At 43.4% G+C, this 20,150-nt stretch overlaps 1 protein-coding gene across 1 annotated transcript in view; it reads left to right on the top strand.

Moving 5' to 3' along the window:
• The window catches only part of LOC106137851 (integrator complex subunit 1), a 49,881-nt gene that overhangs the window by 17,870 nt on the left and 11,861 nt on the right, over window positions 1–20,150 (top strand). Inside the window, exons 14-28 of the mRNA XM_060949044.1 lie at window positions 830–989; window positions 1,455–1,660; window positions 3,353–3,545; window positions 4,776–4,849; window positions 5,765–5,957; window positions 7,117–7,254; window positions 8,296–8,452; window positions 9,210–9,453; window positions 10,222–10,388; window positions 11,572–11,729; window positions 12,085–12,276; window positions 12,827–12,965; window positions 13,397–13,530; window positions 14,511–14,755; window positions 15,930–16,062. Of these exons, the coding sequence (XP_060805027.1) occupies window positions 830–989; window positions 1,455–1,660; window positions 3,353–3,545; window positions 4,776–4,849; window positions 5,765–5,957; window positions 7,117–7,254; window positions 8,296–8,452; window positions 9,210–9,453; window positions 10,222–10,388; window positions 11,572–11,729; window positions 12,085–12,276; window positions 12,827–12,965; window positions 13,397–13,530; window positions 14,511–14,755; window positions 15,930–16,062 (2,533 nt within the window). The remainder of the gene's footprint in view (window positions 1–829; window positions 990–1,454; window positions 1,661–3,352; window positions 3,546–4,775; window positions 4,850–5,764; window positions 5,958–7,116; window positions 7,255–8,295; window positions 8,453–9,209; window positions 9,454–10,221; window positions 10,389–11,571; window positions 11,730–12,084; window positions 12,277–12,826; window positions 12,966–13,396; window positions 13,531–14,510; window positions 14,756–15,929; window positions 16,063–20,150) is intronic.

Genomic DNA, 20,150 nt, shown 5'->3' with positions numbered 1-20,150 from the left:
ACCTCGCAGATGGTCGACTCATTCAACTTTGACCTGCATTGTTGACGTTTCCCGTAGGAAATCCGGGATAACATTAGCCTTCCTCGATAAATAGACTATCTAACAGTGAAAGAATTATTCAAATCGGTTCAGTAGTTTCTGAGATTAGCGCGTTTAAACAAACAAACAAACAAACAAAACAAACTCTACAGCTTTATAATATTAGTATAGATAAATAAACAAAACCAGAGAGCGTATCCTTGCTCTTATTGCCTATTAAAATATAATATCGGCAATGCTTATTGAAATTTGAATTTCGAAATAGCCAATTAGAATTATTCTCGATTAGTTGGAACAGGTAACTAGCTAACGCATCTGATTTTATCGATGCTTAAACGAAACTTAGATTTCTCTTCTGTTTTAATAAATTTTTTTTTGATAAAATAGAGTGTTACTTAGTTACAAATAGATGCATATATATTAAATTTCTGGTGTTTATTATTTAAATTTATTTTTTATTTCATCAACAAATAATTAACACAGATCTATATTTGTAAATTGACGTCCGTGTGAAAATGCCATAGTGTAGTTTGTTCCGTCGCTTCTTCTACACGTGCTCTTTGGAAGCGGTAGTAGATATAATTAGATTTAAGTGACGTCACGTCAATAAGTGATACCTTGAGTGGGTTTGTCAGGTAACAACACATAAAAACTAACTTTCACGACGTCTATATCCCTTGCAGGGTAGACAGAGCCAACAGTCTTGAAAGTAATGATAGATCACGTTCAGCTATTTAGCTTTAAGATATTGATTGATATTATATATACAGAATTGTTTTTATTTTACTAGTAAACCAAGCATAGAATGGAACACGAGCGCAAGCGCCGGCACTGAAGCCGAGAGGGCGGAGGCCGAGAGGGCGGCCATACTGCAGCTGGAGAGCCACCTCGCGGCGGCCAGCAACGCCAAGCTGCCCGTCACCGAGCACACGTCCAGGCTGCTGAGCCAGGTATGTGATGGACCCTGAGCTGGAGATGGAGCTGGTTTATCACCCGTATGTTACGCACATACATCATACTACAGCTGGAGAGCCACCTCGCAGCGGCCAGCAACGCCAAGCTGCCCGTCACCGAGCACACGTCCAGGCTGCTGAGCCAGGTATGTGATGGACCCTGAGCTGGAGATTGAGCTGGTTGATCTCCCTTATGTTACACACACACATACATACATTACATACATACATACTTACATTACATACATACGTTACATACATACTTACATTACATACATACGTTACATACATACTTACATTACATACATGTAGCAGCGGTAGTGCGCTTGTCTGTGTCACCGGAGGAGCCGGGAACCACACGGCACTCTCTTTGTGTCTCATGCCCATGCGTAATAACTTGTGAGCTGTTTTCTTTTTTTTTTGCGTATGTGTGAAAATAATCTTGTTAATTATAATTGACAGCTCACCATCCTAGACCCCCTGGGGCCGGCTCGGAAGCCCCCGCAATCCGTGGTGGAGACGCTGCAGGCGTTATCCTCGCAGATGAGGCTGGGCAAGCTGCTGTGCAGACAGCCGGCGCTGCTGCTGGAGCTGGTGGAGAGGCACGGCACCAGGCGGGCAATGCCTTGGCTGCACCAGCTGCTGAGGCACGATCGCCTGGAACTCAGGTAATGTTGTCATCTGTACCTGTCTTCACATAGTCGAGTATAGTCACGTCTATATCCCTTGTAGACAGAGCTAATAGGCTATTTGACTGTAATAAAAATGAAATTTCTTTTATGTCATCAGTCTTAATATTATTTTTTTGGAGCAATTTGAAATATTGCATTATTTTAACAAAATCCGTCTGCGAAAATTAGGTTTTTTATGCAGCTGTCACGTGACTAAAAACGACCGTGATTGGCTATTTCTATTATGACGTAGATTACGCATAAACAGACTGTGAATCATACCGTTCCTTGGTGTTCGCTATTATTCTTCAAGATTTTATAAGTGTTTTATCGCTCAGGATTGCTCAGATAACATGGGTATTTAATAATGGAAACCAATTTCGAGAAAGCTGATAGTCGAAACCAACCAAAAGTGGACGCAATGGATGTTTGGCGTCTTGTTCAAAGATAATCCAGATTTCTATGCTGCCGAATTGAGGAATATGAAAATATCAATATAAGTATATCTTGGTAACCATTGATCTTAGTTCACTACTTAAATTATTATTGGCAAATCATATAAATAAAGTAGCTAATTCTTGCGGTTGTGTGAAATATCCTATCATAAACGAATGCGTATACGAAATTTCAAGTCCCAGCAGTTGAACATTGAGGAGTTCCATAGTTCGAAGACAAACCTATGTGGCATCTATTTCATGGTGGGTCTACCAACTGCCTATCATAAACGAATGCGTACCTATACAAAATTTCATGTCCGCTAAATATTTGCCACTGAAGAGATTTCTGGTACGGAGCCGATCCTCGCAGCAGCATCAGGTCACGGACATACATTGTTATCGGTTCTGGACCACCATGCAAAATTTCAGCTCAATCGGATACCGGGAAGTGGGTCAAATTAAACTCGAAAGATTTGTTAACATACAAGTCAAACTAAATAAAAGCTTTAAAAAATAATTTCGTAGGAGTTTTTATTGTTGTATTAGTGCATTGAGGCACTGCACACTGCACAACATTTATAGGAACTCATTTTAATAATTTTCACACACATGACGAGTTTAAGACTGACAAGTTAAATAAAACAAGAGAAAATCAAAACTATTCGAAACACCAACAACAACTCTGTATGATATTTATGCGAAATCTACGTCACTGCATGCCATATCCGCCATATTGCTAAAAGTCGCGTTTTGGCGGCATATTTGAATATTGTATTTTCTTTTTCGATTTTTTAATAAAATAGCTAAAATAAAGACAGAAAAGTATTTTTAGGGCGCCTTATAAATAAATAAATAAATAAAAACACTAAGATAGTTTTTAGAACTTTGTCAAATAGCCTATTATCTTGAAAAGAATGAAAGGCTACGTTTCAGCTTTATGGCTAAACAATGGAAATGGGGTTCATTTTTAAAATAAATAAGTTTTCCTTTCTTTTGATAAAGGAAAACTATTTATTTAGACTTAATAAACAAATACAATCGATGAATCCCAAGCATATATGCCATTCCCTTAGTCGCCTTTTACGACATCCATGGGACAGAGGTAGAGTGGTCCTATTCTATTAAAGTACCTGGAACCGCACGGCATCTCATCCAATCCAATATCCGCTGGACTGACGCCAAGCAGTACAAGAAGAAAGATTAACTCGATCTGAATGTTCTTGAGAAAAATGAATGACGTTGTCCCTCACAGCGTGTTGCCCGTGCAATGCCTGTGCGAGTTCCTGTCGGCCGGCGTGGGCGGCGAGGCGGGCAAGGCGGGCCAGCTGTGCGCGCACCTGCGGCGCTCCGTGGCGGGCGGCGAGGCGGGCGCGCGCGCCGTGCTGCACTACTACCTGCAGCGCCTGGCGCACGCGCACGCCGCCACCAGGGCCGCCGCCAACAGGGTGACGCTCTCGATACCTTCCCGTTAGTGTGACACCAGCTGTAGCGCACCTGCGGCGCTCCGTGGCGGGCGGCGAGGCGGGCGCGCGCGCCGTGCTGCACTACTACCTGCAGCGCCTGGCGCACGCGCACGCCGCCACCAGGGCCGCCGCCAACAGGGTGACGCTCTCGATACCTTCCCGTTAGTGTGACACCAGCTGTAGCGCACCTGCGGCGCTCCGTGGCGGGCGGCGAGGCGGGCGCGCGCGCCGTGCTGCACTACTACCTGCAGCGCCTGGCGCACGCGCACGCCGCCACCAGGGCCGCCGCCAACAGGGTGACGCTCTCGATACCTTCCCGTTAGTGTGACACCAGCTGTAGCGCACCTGCGGCGCTCCGTGGCGGGCGGCGAGGCGGGCGCGCGCGCCGTGCTGCACTACTACCTGCAGCGCCTGGCGCACGCGCACGCCGCCACCAGGGCCGCCGCCAACAGGGTGACGCTCTCGATACCTTCCCGTTAGTGTGACACCAGCTGTAGCGCACCTGCGGCGCTCCGTGGCGGGCGGCGAGGCGGGCGCGCGCGCCGTGCTGCACTACTACCTGCAGCGCCTGGCGCACGCGCACGCCGCCACCAGGGCCGCCGCCAACAGGGTGACGCTCTCGATACCTTCCCGTTTGTTTGAAACCGGCCGGTTGTGCCTGAGACTTCGTCCGTGTGGAATTGTTGTTTCCAGCATCATTGAAGCCTTCGAGGATGAATAATTTTCAGTTTTTTTCGCTCCTTACAGTTGCAGCGTGATGTTATATAACCGTAAGGCTTCCTCGATAAATGATCTATTCAACGCAAAAATAATTTTTCAATTCTAATCAGCAGTTCCTGAGATTAGCGCGTTCAAACAAACTCTTCAGCTTTATAATATTAGTATAGATAACTCAACGTACACAAACTTCTCAAATACAACTCTAAGCAGTTATGCGCTGCAACAATACAAAACGCTTTCATAAGCTCAGCGAATTTCTTTTCTCGAGATTAGCAAAGCACTGGTCTTCAGCTACAATCCGGTTAAACTGTTGAAATGACCGGCATGGTACATGCCGCGTTGAAAGTTTTCAATGTTGCAATTAATTGGTACATAAATCTTTGAACTCTCAAGAAAACAATGAAGAGATCCTATTGTTCTCCGTCGAAATCTAAACAGTTTCTTAATTTATGTCCCTGACAAACAAATTAATGTAATAATATTAAATTTCAGGGTCTCAAACTGGTGTTAACACAATCTGGGGACGAGGCCACCGAAATGGATTACAACGCGGATGTTAGTCCCGGGTAAGTTAATCGTTCACATGGTTTCAATTTCTGTTCGACAAGAGTCAGCTAGAAAGATAATGTAAGCCTCACTGATAGTAACATTTCTAATAAAGGTCCCATATTTAAGGCAAAAACAAGAGGAAACTATTTAATTTGAATATGACGGGCTGTCAATATGACAGTGACAGACATATTGTTTAAAATTTAAATTAAACGTCTAATACTTGTAAAGAATAAACCCCCGCATGATGACATTTTTTTTTGTTTTGATTTTAATTTGTATCATAAAAACTAAAACGTTGGTCAAATATTGACATCAATAAACAAAAATTTACCCGAGATATACGAAGTAACATACAACATTATTTGTACTCGTTCAAAACGCATCTTACAAAACGCCACTCAAGTGTAAATAGAATAGAATAGATTTATTTTCAAAATTGGATACAAGGTATCACTTATTGACGTCACATTACTGTAGTAAGAAGCGGCGGAACAAACAACACTGCAGTGCTTTGCTGTGACGTCACATTAGAGTATCTTGTTCGCGTCATGAACTTTATTTTTATGGCAGCTATCTTAATTATTGCGTTTATACATAGATATTATGTCTTTATAAAAGTTATTCTACATATATTTTTGTTTATTCACTCCTGGCATAGTTATTTTTAAATAATTTTAAATTTTATGAATGGATTTTCCCATCGTACTGTGAATGAATATAAAACATAAAGGCCGTCAAAGTTAAAACTAATAATTCTCGTAACGTATTTAATTACGTGTATTCTATCATGTTAATAACTAATTAATATTATTTTAATCATCCCATCCCTATTCTGTGAGTTTGTTTCAAGTTACAAAAATGCAAATGCCTGATACATTCACCGCCAGGTTCTGTGCTTCGTAACAATATATCGATGATATCTTTCACAGGGAATGGCTAGAACTGGTGTGGCACCTCCGCCACTGGCCAGCGGTCCGCTCCGAGGTGGTGGCCCGGGTGCGCGCCGCCTGCCTGGTGGAGTGCGTGCCCGGCCACGTGGCCGACTACCTGCAGTTCCTCGCCAAGCACGTGGCGTCCACGCCGCAGCACGACCACACCGACCTGGCCCTGGACCTCAGCCAGGTGACTGCTTTATTAGAGATTGTGTATACTGTGTGTGGCACTTCTGTCGTAGGCTTTCATTACTCGTGATGTATACATACATACGTATAATCACGTCGCCAAGCACGTGGCGTCCACGCCGCAGCACGACCACACCGACCTGGCCCTGGACCTCAGCCAGGTGACTGCTGCAATAGAGATTGTGTAGTGTATGGCACTTCTGTCGTAGGTTTTCATTACTCGTAATGTATACATACATAAGTATAATTACGTCGCCAAGCACGTGGTGTCCACGCCGCAGCACGACCACACCGACCTGGCCCTGGACCTCAGCCAGGTGACTGCTGCAATAGGGACTGTATATGCTGTGTAGTGTATGGCACTGCTGTCGTAGGCTTTCATTACTCGTAATGTATACATACATACGTATAATTACGTCGCCAAGCACGTGGTGTCCACGCCGCAGCACGACCACACCGACCTGGCCCTGGACCTCAGCCAGGTGACTGCTGCAATAGAGATTGTGTAGTGTATGGCACTTCTGTCGTAGGTTTTCATTACTCGTAATGTATACATACATAAGTATAATTACGTCGCCAAGCACGTGGTGTCCACGCCGCAGCACGACCACACCGACCTGGCCCTGGACCTCAGCCAGGTGACTGCTGCAATAGGGACTGTATATGCTGTGTAGTGTATGGCACTGCTGTCGTAGGCTTTCATTACTCGTGATGTATACATACATACGTATAAATTACGTTTGTATCCCTTGCAGGGAATACAGAGACTTGAAAAGACTGATACGACACGTTCAGCTGTTTGGCTTAATGATAGAATTGGGATATCAATAGTGGCAGGTTGTTAGCCCATCGGCTTAAAGAAGAATCTTAAGTTTATAAGCCTATCCCTTAAACATGTACGGTTTAAAAAAACAGTATATGTACTGTATTACACCAAAGACAATAACATCGTTCGTATGTGGCTTATAATTTGAATTTTATTCCTTTTTTTTAAAATTAAGAATGCGAAACAGTACATGTACATATTACACCAAAGACAATAACATCGTTCGTTCGTGGCTTATAATTTGAATTTTATTCCTTTCCTTTTTTAAATTAAGAATGCCTTTCTTTTTTTTTTAAACACGTTCAACAAGTGACAGTGTCAATGTATTGTACAGGTGCTAATGGAGCGCACCACCGTGATCGGCAGCGTGCTGCCGCCCGCCGAGCTGCGCGACCCGCCGCCCCCCGCCGCGCCCCGCCCCCACCGCACGCTGCACGCCCTCACTCTCATACTGTACACGCACTTGCGGCAGGTAATTGTGTAACGATAACATATGTACATATAGGCACGTCTATATATGAAGTGGTATAGTATATGATGTACCTATGTATCTAACCTATTCTATTTAATGTACGGTAACGCTTTCATATAATAAACAGAGTATTATTGTAGCACTCGTTGGTTTCACTCGTATTCACCTCCTCACATGGGTGCTCTGCAAAAATAATACTCTGTATATTATATGAAAGCGTTACATTAAAGCTAAGTACCCGAAACCGCCGAGCTTGCATGAAGAGAGTCATGAATGTGGATGAAGCGAAGGAAGTGTGCAGAGTTCGTGGCAAGTGGAAAGAGGTAGTCTCTGCCGACTCCTCCGGGAAAGAGGCGTGATTTTATGTATGTATGTATGTATATCACATGCGGGGTGGACAGAATCAGCTGTCTTGAAAGTACTGATGGGCCGCGTTCAGCTGCTTGGCTTGATGAAGGAATTGAGATTCGAATAGTTACAGGTTGCTAGCACGTCGGTTAAAAGAAGAATGACAAGTTTAAAAGCCTATCCCTAAGTCGCCTTTTAAGACATCCGTGGGAACGTGACGGAGTGGTCGTATTATTTTATTTTTTATTGGTGCCGGGAACTACACGGCACAGCATCCAATCTCAACTAGTATTATAAATGCGAAAGTGAGTTTGTTTGTTTGTTACCTCTTCACGGTGTAACTAAGACTATGAAGAAGGACAAGGGTACCTTTCATATCGGTAAAAACGACAGTTCCATTGAGATTTGCGAAAAACCCTGTGTTTTTTTGTAAGTGGCGCTAAATTCGTCGCTTTTTGTAATTAGTTGGCGTTTAATTCATTGCTTTTTCTAGATGATGCAAATTTCGTAATTTTTAGCGCTAAATCCACGCAGGCAAAGCTGCGGGTAAAAGCTAGTATAGATTTATTGGTGTTGTTCCCTCAACACCTAAATCGCCTCTAACGATACCCACGGAAAGATTTGGGGTATTGCTACTCTGCTCTGCCGGCACCACACGGCCATATTGATTTTAATGATTTTTAATATTTACAGCAAATGCAGTCCAGCATTGAGTCCCCGGACAGCGAGGCGGCGCCGTGGAGCCCCACGGAGACGGTGTCGCTGCAGTGGGCCAGTGGGCGGCGGGCCACTCTCCACGTCAACATAGCGCAGGCGCACCTCAAGCTGTTGTGCTATGGACCCTCCATATGTCAGTATATAGGATTAGTTTTGGCTTTAACTCCGTTTTTACAAGGTAACATGTAAAAATGCATATTAAAATGCGATGATTCGGTCTCGACGGTCACCAAAGGGAAGATCTTCAGCCAGGCGCGACATACGATGTTGTGTCGGACGATATATGTTACAATCCGTGAAATTTTTGCTTGCGCGATTTAGACTCTTCGCTGTTATTGGCTGATGGCGTCGCGTGATTGGCTATCGTGCATGGTGGCGAAAAGATGTCTCCACAATATCAAACAGGACCTTCATATCAAAATTTCTAATTCCTAGTGGTTTGGAATGTTCGTTGAAATAATTCCTCAACAGTTCAACTTAGCAAAGTTTGCTAATTTGGATTGACCACTTATGAGTATCCTCTTACACTTCGAAATTATTTTCTATCATAAATGCACCTTATTGACAAAGCAAGTGACGAGCGATCTACCAACAAACTTAGTGGTGAAAATACATTTTTTTGTATGTATGTATGTTTGTGACACAATAATTTTTTAAACATTGAGTCTGATTTTGATGAAATTTAAAGTAAAAGTAGTTTTTGAGATGAACACAATTTCGTAATAATTGGAAGCGTTCTCAGCTAATTTATGATTGAATTTTCTCGAATGCGAATCTTGTTTTCATAGACTCAAAAAATTTTCAAACATCTATGAATCCAAACATACGAGTACATTTCTATATCCAATCATTTCTTTACTATTTGAATTTGGAATAAAATTAATTTACAGACGACACCAACCAAGAGATGTACACGTGGCTTCAAAACGCGTGGGTGGGCGCCGACGCACCAATCGCGACAGTGGGCGGGGTCGGCGGTGACGCGGCCGACAACGCACTGCTCCCTGATTGGCTGAGGCTGCACCTGGTGAGGTCGGCGAGACCGCCGCTATTGGAGGCCGGGCTGCGGTCGCTGCCGGCCAATAAGCTCGCGTTATTCATACAAACGTTCGGAATGCCGGTGACTTCGATGAGGTAAGTTAATCAGAGTGGTTGGGATTGATTCCACGCGTATGAAGTCGCGGGCGGCCTCTAGTTATATATATATACTAGTTCTACATTCATTTATGTTTTTTTTATTGTAGACAATGTGCATTCGTCCACGATTTAGATTTGAGACATCTATATTTGTAAATTGACGTTAGATGTAAATGTTGGAGTGTAGTTTGTTCCGCCGCTTCTTCTACACATGTGGTAGTAGTTATAATAAGATTTAAGTGATGTGACATGCCGTGTGGTTCCCGGCATCAATACAAAAAAGAATAGGACCACTCCATCTCTTTCCCATGGATGTTGTAAAAGGCGACTAAGGGATAGGCTTAAAAACTTGGATGGGCTAGCAACCCGTCACTATTTAAATCTCAATTCTATCATTAAGCCGAACAGCTGAACGTGGCCTATCAGTGTTTTCAAGACTGTTGTCTCTGTCTACCCCGTAAGTGATATAGACGTTACCATATGTACGTATGTATGTGATGTGACGTCAATAAGTGATACCTTGTGTCCAATTATGGAAATACTAGAGGCCGCCCGCGACTTCGTCCGCATGGAAACCCTATCAATCCCGCGGGAACTCTGGGATAAAAAGTAGCCTATGTGTTATTCTGGGTCTTCAGCTACCTACATACCAAATTTCATGGTAATCGGTTCAGTAGTTTTTGCGTGAAAGAGTAACAAACATCCATACAAACTTTCGCCTTTATAATAGTAGTAGGAGATATATATTATAACACCTGCCGTCAGCGCGCTGCTGGCGGCGCTGGACGCGTGCCCGGCGGGCGCGGTGGTGCGGCTGGGCGTGGAGCGCGGCTACATGGCGCAGCTGCTGCGCGTGCAGCGCGCGCGCGGCGCGGCGGGCGGGCGCGCCTTCGCCGCCGCGCTGCAGCTGCCCGCGCGCGCCGACCTGCCGGGTACGTTCATTGGATAGAGGTTATCAGAGGCACCAATGGATGAGAAGAATAGGATTGTACTATCTCTTGGCCGTGGATGGTGTAAACGATTGTTGGCTTATGAACTTGGGATTCTTCTTTTAGACGATGGGCTAGCGATTTGTCATTATTTGACATATTATTATAGACGGCCTCTGTGGCGCAGCGGTAATACGCTTGTCTGTGACATCGGAGGTCCCGGGTTCGAATCCCGGTCAGGGCATTTCGAAAATGAACTTTCTCTGATTGGCCTAGGTCTTGGATGTTTATCTATCTAAGTATTTATTATATAGTATCGTTGAGTTAGTATCACGTAACACAAGTCTTGAACTTACTTCAAGGCTAACTCAATCTGTGTAATTTGTCCCGTATGTATTGATTATTATTGTTTATTTGATTCTCAATTGTATAATTTAGCCTAAAAGTTGAACTTGGCTTTCATATCTCTACCCCGCAAGGGATATAGATGTGATTGTATATATGTGTGTAAGATTACTGATCAAACTATACCATATCATGTTTTCAACGTTTTATCTCAGACTAACTATTACACGTTTGTATGAAAATTTCGAAAAATTTGTTATATTTATACAACCTTAAAATAAATAAGGAACAGTTAAACTTGTCTTATTACGGTGCGCGGAACTCTGTGGCACGGTAGTAGGTGCGAATTTGCGGTGCACTTGGGTAGGTTAATTGACAAGTTGATGTGGTATGTCGACTAAACCTACATGTCAAATCTCAATTCACTTAAACTCAGCAGTTTGAACTAACGCGTTAATATGTCAATCAGTCAATCAATCAACATCGCCATCCAAGGACTAACATGTCCGAGCAGGAGACGAAAAAATACAGTCTAACTAGGGTCTCACTTTTTATGAGGTTATATTTATTTATTTAAACTTTATGCACGTAAAATGTACAACAGGTGGACTTAATGCCACAAGGCATTCTCTGCCAGTCGAACCTTTGGACCAAACTGTCTATATGTTTTTGTTTCACTACAGATTTTCCTATGAAATTTGTTGTATTCTCTATTGATAAACTAATAATAACGCTTGTGCAATTGAACTACGACCCCAGCTTACCAACTATAAGTAGGACCATTTTATACCCGCATTTTTTCCCCCACATCCAATTAACGCATCTAATTCACGTTCACCAGATGAGAACCTCTTCGCCCCCACTCCCCTCCCAAAGGAGACGGTGTCCCCTTGGAGCAGCGGACCCCGGGCCCCCGAGCCCCTCCCGCTGGAGATGATCCCGGCGGTGCTCAGCGACTCCACCGGGGAGCTCCACGCGGCCGCCACCCAGCTGCTGCAGGTCAGACAATGATTCACATGATCATAAATATCTTTTTGATGATCGTACATCACTTTTGCTAATGATTTACTTTTTGACAGAATATGATATACTTTTTGATAGAATCTGAAAACCATCAGCGATAGTGATTTAAGTAAGTAGGTAAATTTTAGTAAATTGACGTCCGATGAAAATGCTGCAGTGTAGTTTGTTCCGCTGCTTCTTAGAAGTTTATGTGGAGAAATTTGTGCAGTATGTGTACATATCTTATTTTATCCATATCTATTTGATATAATATTCGTTATGAAATCATTAGTTTTATACTCATTTTCATTTTTTGCATTCACCCACGATTCCGTGATTATGTATGTTGCAGCTGGTGACATCGGAAGCGAAGCGCGCCAAGGCCAACGGCGGCGCCCTGCCGCCGGGCGGAGCGCCCTACTCGGAGGCTGTAGTGGCGCACTTGCGGCTCGCGGCCGCCAGCGGCGCTGGTGTCGCCGCGCTGGCCGCCCGCCAGCAGCGCGCCGCCACGCTGCTGCGTGCGCTGGCGCCGGCTCACGCTGAGGTTAGAGAGATACGCTGGATGCGCTAGTTCACTTGTTGTGAATTTTATATCATCTACATCCTGGCTTTAGTCCCGGTTGCATCCTCACCTCTCTGAGCTAAGCAACCTGACACTATTTGAATATCAATTCCACCGTTAAGCCTAAAAGCTGAACGTGGCCTTTCAGTCTTTTCAAGCCTGGCTGTAAGGGACGTGCCTATATTTATTAGATACAATACTCCTTTACTTTTAAGGAGAAGGATTAGGTGAGTCAAGTTTTGACACAAAGCGACTCTCGTCTGACCACCGCAACCTTTGCAGGTAAACCTAACCCGTATTGGATCCATGGTTACACATCCAGTTGCCTGAATGTGCAGGTTTTCTCACCATGTTTTCCCTCACCGTCAGAGCATCGGTCAATATTCAAACTAATTATTATTAACTAATAGTCATTGGTTCATGGCCGAAATGTGATCCAAACCTATCCCTTTATGTGCATCACACATTTTAACTAACCTATTAGACTACCGACTCTCTAACTAAATAATATAATTTTTATCTCTTCCACCAGGTGGCGTCAGCCCTCCTCTCCCAGATGAAGTGCGTGACAGGTCCCCTGGCCAACGTGCTTGTTCTCTCCCAGCGGACGCAGCAGCGACACCTGCCGGAGAGGCCGCTGCAGCAGTACACCAGGGACCAGCTCATTGCTGGTATACATATCAATATAAATCTTTCTAATTCTTGAAAAAAACTGAATGGCCTCGTTCTAAGCTGTATGGCTAAATGATAGAATTGAGATTCAAATAATGACAGGTTGCGGTCACATCGCCTACAAGAAGAATTCCAAGCTAATAAGCCTTTCCATTAATCGCTTTTTACGACATCCATGGGAAAGATATGGAGTGGTCCTCATCTTTTCCATGGATGTCGTAAAAGCCAAATAGCTGAACGTGGCCATTCAGTCTTTTCAAGACTGTTGGCTCTGTCTATCCCGCAAGGGACATAGACGTGACCATATGTATGTATGTATGTTATTTATAAAGGTAGAAACAATTAACTTCGCAACGTGATGAATAAATTTCGTCGGCGTCATACACTGATATAAAACTGAAACACAATTTTTTCCCCCCCTCGACCACAGTGTTCGAGTCGGCGACGCCCAGCTCGCTGGAGAGCATAGGCAACAAGATCATAGAGACACAACCCACTCAGCTCGTGGTGGACGTCATATCTCAGCTGCTGGAGAACAACCAGAAGGGACTTTACGAGACGCAGGTATACATACATACATACATACATACATATGATCACGTCTATATCCCTTGCGGGGTAGACAGAGCCAACAGTCTTGAAAAGACTGAATGGCCACGTTCAGCTATTTGGCTTAATGATAGAACCGAGATTCAAATAGTGACAGGTTGCTAGCCCATCGCCTAAAAGAGGAATCCTAAGTTAATAAGCCTATCCCTTAGTCGCCTTTTACGACATCCATGGGAAAGAGATGGAGTGGTCCTATTCTTTTTTGTAATAGTGCCGGGAAACACACAGGTATACATATATATATATATATATATACAAATATCGTTTGTTTCAGTATGCGTCTACAAGGCCGCGTTCAACTGTTTGGCTCAGTGATAGAATTGAGATTCAAATAGTGACAGGTCGCTAAAGAAAAATCCCAAGTTTATAAGCCTATCCCTTAGTCGCCTTTCATAGCGACGACATTCATGGGAATGAGACGGATTGGTCCTATAAATTTTTTTTATTGGTGCCGGGAACCACACGGCACAATCAAAATCAGCAATTGTAAAAGAATATGTATGCGTGTATGTTAGTGTGTTATACATATATATATATATATATAAATTGTTTTCTCATCCTCCTGGCGTTTGCGTCATACGTCCTTCCTGAAATCGAAAGCGTTATCTATCTTTTTTGTGCGAGTGAGAAGTTACTGGGTGATGGGTAAACGGAAATAAGTCCTGTCGATGAACAGTCCAGTGGTAAGTGGGTCGTAGGGAAACGGTTGCAGTTTATAGTGACCATGACCCAATATGTTTGGGTTTCCCTGCAAAAGCTGAGGAAGTCAGATGAGGTTCGTGTAAAAACTATAATTACCCAATCTAGGGTCACGGACAATTGGTGGCACCTGGGGTTGTCCCCAGTGAGGTAAGGATGTAATCCGGATATGCTCCCTGTTTTGTCATGAGTTTTGCCATATTATGACCCTATTAAACATTACATTTTGCGATCAGGTCAAAACCGAAGACGGCGATGCTCAGCCAGGTCTGTTCTCCCGCGGCGGCCTCGGCTGCGGCTTGCTACTCGACTGGCTGGCGGAGCTCCAGCGCGAGATAATCGGTCCGGAGCCCCAGCGGCAGATGCGGCTGATGTTCGTGCCGGGCTGCGCGGCGTGGCGGCCGCTGCTGGTGACGCTGCTGGCTCACCGCGCCTCCTGGAGGACGCTGCACGCCGCGCTGGCCGCCTTGCTGGCGCCGGGGTGAGTGCTGGGGATGATATCTAGCGGGTGGTGCTGCTGCTGGTGCTGGTGACGCTGCTGGCTCACCGCGCCTCCTGGAGGACGCTGCACGCCGCGCTGGCCGCCTTGCTGGCGCCGGGGTGAGTGCTGGGGATGATATCTAGCGGGTGGTGCTGCTGCTGGTGCTGGTGACGCTGCTGGCTCACCGCGCCTCCTGGAGGACGCTGCACGCCGCGCTGGCCGCCTTGCTGGCGCCGGGGTGAGTGCTGGGGATGATATCTAGCGGCTGGTGCTGCTGCTGGTGCTGGTGACGCTGCTGGCTCACCGCGCCTCCTGGAGGACGCTGCACGCCGCGCTGGCCGCCTTGCTGGCGCCGGGGTGAGTGCTGGGGATGATATCTAGCGGCTGGTGCTGCTGCTGGTGCTGGTGACGCTGCTGGCTCACCGCGCCTCCTGGAGGACGCTGCACGCCGCGCTGGCCGCCTTGCTGGCGCCGGGGTGAGTGCTGGGGATGATATCTAGCGGCTGGTGCTGCTGCTGGTGCTGGTGACGCTGCTGGCTCACCGCGCCTCCTGGAGGACGCTGCACGCCGCGCTGGCCGCCTTGCTGGCGCCGGGGTGAGTGCTGGGGATGATATCTAGCGGCTGGTGCTGCTGCTGGTGCTGGTGACGCTGCTGGCTCACCGCGCCTCCTGGAGGACGCTGCACGCCGCGCTGGCCGCCTTGCTGGCGCCGGGGTGAGTGCTGGGGATGATATCTAGCGGCTGGTGCTGCTGCTGGTGCTGGTGACGCTGCTGGCTCACCGCGCCTCCTGGAGGACGCTGCACGCCGCGCTGGCCGCCTTGCTGGCGCCGGGGTGAGTGCTGGGGATGATATCTAGCGGCTGGTGCTGCTGCTGGTGCTGGTGACGCTGCTGGCTCACCGCGCCTCCTGGAGGACCTCGTGCTGGTGGCTTATCGTCATCTGCTTAACACTGTGAAAATGCAGCAATTATGCAAAGTGGCTATAGTGTTTGTAGATAGATATCTGGAAAGGCTCTTTACCCATCAACACATGACGCTACCAACATTTCAATTACACGATGCTAATGGTTATACTACATAATACTTACGCTACTTTAAAGCCTTCAGTGCTCTATCTTTGGGGACCAAAAAAAATTTCATTGACAAAAGTATTGAAGTCCAACCGTTTTTACAGAGAGTGGGCAGCCAGCTCCGTGCTGGACTTCGCGGAGACGCTGGTGGGCAGCGAGCGCGTGTGGCAGGGCCGCGACAAGGCCACGCCCAAGCACTACACCGCCGAGGACACGCTGCACATGACGCACCACCAGGTCAGTGGGGGAGGGGGCGCAGGGGGGAGGGGCAGCCGGCTCGCTCGTCGCGGAGACTGTTCTGAAGCGGGGACTTCTTTCTACAAGGAGTCCATAAACATAGCATATGTAGGGTCATAGGATTTTTAAGCGAGCGAGCGAAACGAGTGAGGTTTACCGAAAGATAGAAGAGAAGAAAAATTGGGACGAAAATATATTTTTTGTAAGTATGTATATATGTTTGTAACGCCAAAATCTTTTGAACAGCTGGTCCGATTTTGATGAAATTTAAAAAGGTATGTAGGATATGTCAATAGAACTTTTCAGTTCGTTGGGAAACAAAATCGGTTCAGTAGATTTTTTTTTATATTCACAATTGCATTGAAAACTGTCCACGACGTCTAAGTTCGCGGCAAACGGCTAAAAGAAGTCAATCTGTGTAAAAGCTTGGATAACTTCTTTTGTCGCCGTGGGTTAGCCGTCACTATTTGAATCTTAATTCCAACATCCAACCGTTTTAAGGTAAAATAGATTTTTAATACTTTAAATGAATCTTTTTATTATTTATTTACATAATTTTACAACAGTCTTCTTATTATCTTAATTACAATAATAAAAGTTAATGTTTTATCAACAAAATTTATATAAATTTTTGGAAGTGTCTAGTCCGCCACCAGCGGCCATTTAACAAATCGAATTACTAAGCCGCTAGTGGTAAAATAAGAAATTAAATAATTCTGCCACAAGTATTGTGGTTTTTAAATTTGTTCCTTTAGTCAAACTAATAAAGTCTAATTTTAAAATACACTAGGGCAGCGTAGTGAAGCTGTTCCTATTGCGGCAGACTAATATAAAATGCTATTCCGCCACAAGTTATTAGTTATTGGAATATGTTCCTTATAACTTGTATATAAAGCATATATTTCTTATGTTAAAGTATCGTACCGAAGTTAGCAATGTGACAAAAACAAAAACATAACCCTTTCGGTTTTTGTTTTTGTAGTTGATGAGGAAGTTTTAAACTTTTTTCATTGTTTGTATTACTGTAAATTATAATTAACGATAAAACCCAGAAAAAGCACTTAGAGTGCTTTTTCTGTGTACCGCAAAAATACAAAACAGCTATGTTAAAATAATAAAGGCCATAAAACAATAACAGTACTTAATCAAAAGGAAGAGACCAAAAAAATACAACATTTAGAAATAAACGACGAAGAAATAGAAAATGATGACAGAAATAAAGATGAAAATACGTTTAAAAGAACAAGTAACATAGAAATTAACAATAACACTACAGAGGTTTTAGAAACAGAGCAAATTGGATTTGCTAAAAATATAGTAATAATACATAATGAATAAAAAGAAAGCAATAAAATAAACTTAGAGACACATGTAATAATACATATTGAACCAGAAACAGAAAAGGAAGACACAAAATACTATGAAAATGTAACGATAAAAACAAATAAGGCACATACATATAATCGACCATACTGCAGAAGATTTAGAGATAGTAAATATAGAATACACAGAGAGACAACTTATAATACATAATAAACAGGATGAGAAAGAAATAAATCTACATATAGAGAAACCTGTTGAACAGAAACAAAATCTAGAAAAGGCTGAGAAACATGTAAAAACTGAAGATAGAAATGACAAAATATATGGCACAGACCTGTAATGCTCTTGTTAATCAAACAATAAGATTACCAGCTGTCCGAAAACGCAGAGGTCGACCCAAAGGACATGATCTAACAGTAGTAGGAGTTAAGAAAAAAAAAAGAACAATATCTAAATAAACGTTGTTATGTACTCGTACATGAAAAATAAATATATTTCTTAGAAATTGTGTATCATTTACTACTTTTTGATAAGTATATCAATTGCCGCAAAAGGCTTGCCTCAGCTTTGGTGGCTGTTTATTTTTGGTAGGTGTGCTGCCTCTAACTAGCGGTAGAATATTTTGTTGGTTTGACTTGCCACTTGTGGCAGAATAGCCTTATTTGTTATTGTGCCTATAGCGGCAGAAAAATATATTTTTTTATCTAACCACAAGTGGCAGTATATTTATTTTTATTAAATGACCACTGGTGGCAGACTAGACACTTCCTAAATTTTTTTGACTCTCCACAGTAATGTAGACAAATCTTTTAAAAATATTATTAAGTCTATTCACGAATGACGAGTCTCATCACTCATTCCGCCTGTTACCTGTTTACGACATAACTACTATAATTTCTTCCTCATACCTGAAACAAAATTAATTTCTTTTTAGCGACACAGCTAGATTAGATTTAGATATTAAAAGTTACTTCAAAGCTTTAGCGTATATCATATCATAAAATCACGCCTTTTTCCCTGAGGGGTAGGCACAGACTCCATCTTTCCACTTCCCACGATCTCTGAAACATTTTCTTTTTTCTCTTTATACATAAGAGTGTGGACCTCACCCATCAGCTCTAGTTTCATCTTCTCAACCTCCAGCTGAACCTTCATCTTCTTAGCTTCGTAGTACTCCGCGATCGCCATGTTCCGCCGGTAGATGTCGCTGCGACGTCGCTCTCTTACTGTGAAACATTACAACAAACTATTTTATTTTTTTATTTTATGATATTTTATTTTATTTATTTATTTTATTGGTTTGTGAATAATTTTATTACCTATATGTATTTATTTTTATTTTATTTTATTTTATTTTTATTTGGATATCGTACAGTCATATATCTTGTACATAATCTCATTTAGTTACTTTAGACCATTTACATGTTTTTCGCATATATAAAAAATGACATGGTTCTTGACTTTTGTTCAAGCACTTGTTGAAAAAATGATTGAATTAACTCTTGATGAATTGAAATTGCACTTTGAACTTAAAAACATGAACTTTATTTACGGATAATACTTGTACAGAAAAACATTAAATTTGTCTTATTTTATAACTTAATAGAATTTCAAGTGAAGTTTTCTTTTTTTTTTGTAAGTGGCCATTTGCAACCGTTGTAAACGAAGTAAAAGAGTTTTAGCGAATATTAATTTAAATATAAACTATTTGTGTTGCGTGCACCACCTCAGGCCTCATCTTCATTACCAATAGGTAAATTGTGGTCAAACGCACTCAAATATTTCATAGAGAATATGAAATGACGGCCTCTGTAGCGCTGCGGTAGTACGCTTGTCTGTGACACCACAGGTCCCGAGTTCGAATCCCGGCCAGGGCGTGATGAAAAAAGAACTTTTTTCGGATTGGTACGGGTCTTGGATGTTTATCTTTATAAGTATTTATTATAAAATATAGTATCGTTGAGTTAGTATCTCGTAACACAAGTCTCGAACTCACTTCGGGGCTTACTCAATCTGTGTTATTTGCCCTGTATATATTTATTTATTTATTTAAAGAAAAGGATATAATACTTGCATGAAGAGAATTATGAATGTGGATGAAGCGAAGGAAGTATGCAGAGATCGTGGCAAATGGAAAGAGGTAGTCTGCCTACCCCTCCGGAAAAGAGGCGTGATTTTATGTATGTATGTATGATATAATATTACCTCTAGGGATGTCATTGACGACTTCAGTCTTAATAGGTACAGCGCATTCTTCTTCTGAGTCGCTGGACTCGAGGGAATAGTTGGAGCCGACTAAAGATCTCTCGCCGTCTTCTAGGGGGTCCATTGTGGACTGCGGGCGGCTTGTCTTCTTATTGAAAAGAGATTGTAGTAAAAATACATACGTACATACATATACGTCTATATCCCATGCGGGGTGTGCAGAGCCAAAAGACTGAAAGGACACGTTCAGCTGTTTGGCTTAATAATAGAATTGAGATTCAAATAGTTACTGGTTGCTAGCCCATTGCCTAAAAGAAGAATCCCAAGTTTATAAGTCTCAGTATGGACGTTTGTTACTCTTTCACGCAAAAACTACTAAACCGATTACGATGAAATTTGGTATGTAGGTAGCTGAAGACCCAGAATAACATAGAGGGTACTTTTTATCCCGGAGTTCCCGCGGGATTGATAGGGTTTCCTTGCGGACGAAGTCGCGGGCGGCCTCTAGTACCTACATAATATAAACAGAAATCCTAGCTATCACGTTACATGTAAGTGAT

The sequence above is a fragment of the Amyelois transitella genome, chromosome 18, assembly GCF_032362555.1.
Source record: "Amyelois transitella isolate CPQ chromosome 18, ilAmyTran1.1, whole genome shotgun sequence".
In the NCBI taxonomy this organism is placed as follows: Eukaryota; Metazoa; Arthropoda; class Insecta; order Lepidoptera; family Pyralidae; genus Amyelois; species Amyelois transitella.
Note: the sequence above shows the minus strand (reverse complement) of the source record. Positions and strands in the feature narration are given on the sequence as shown.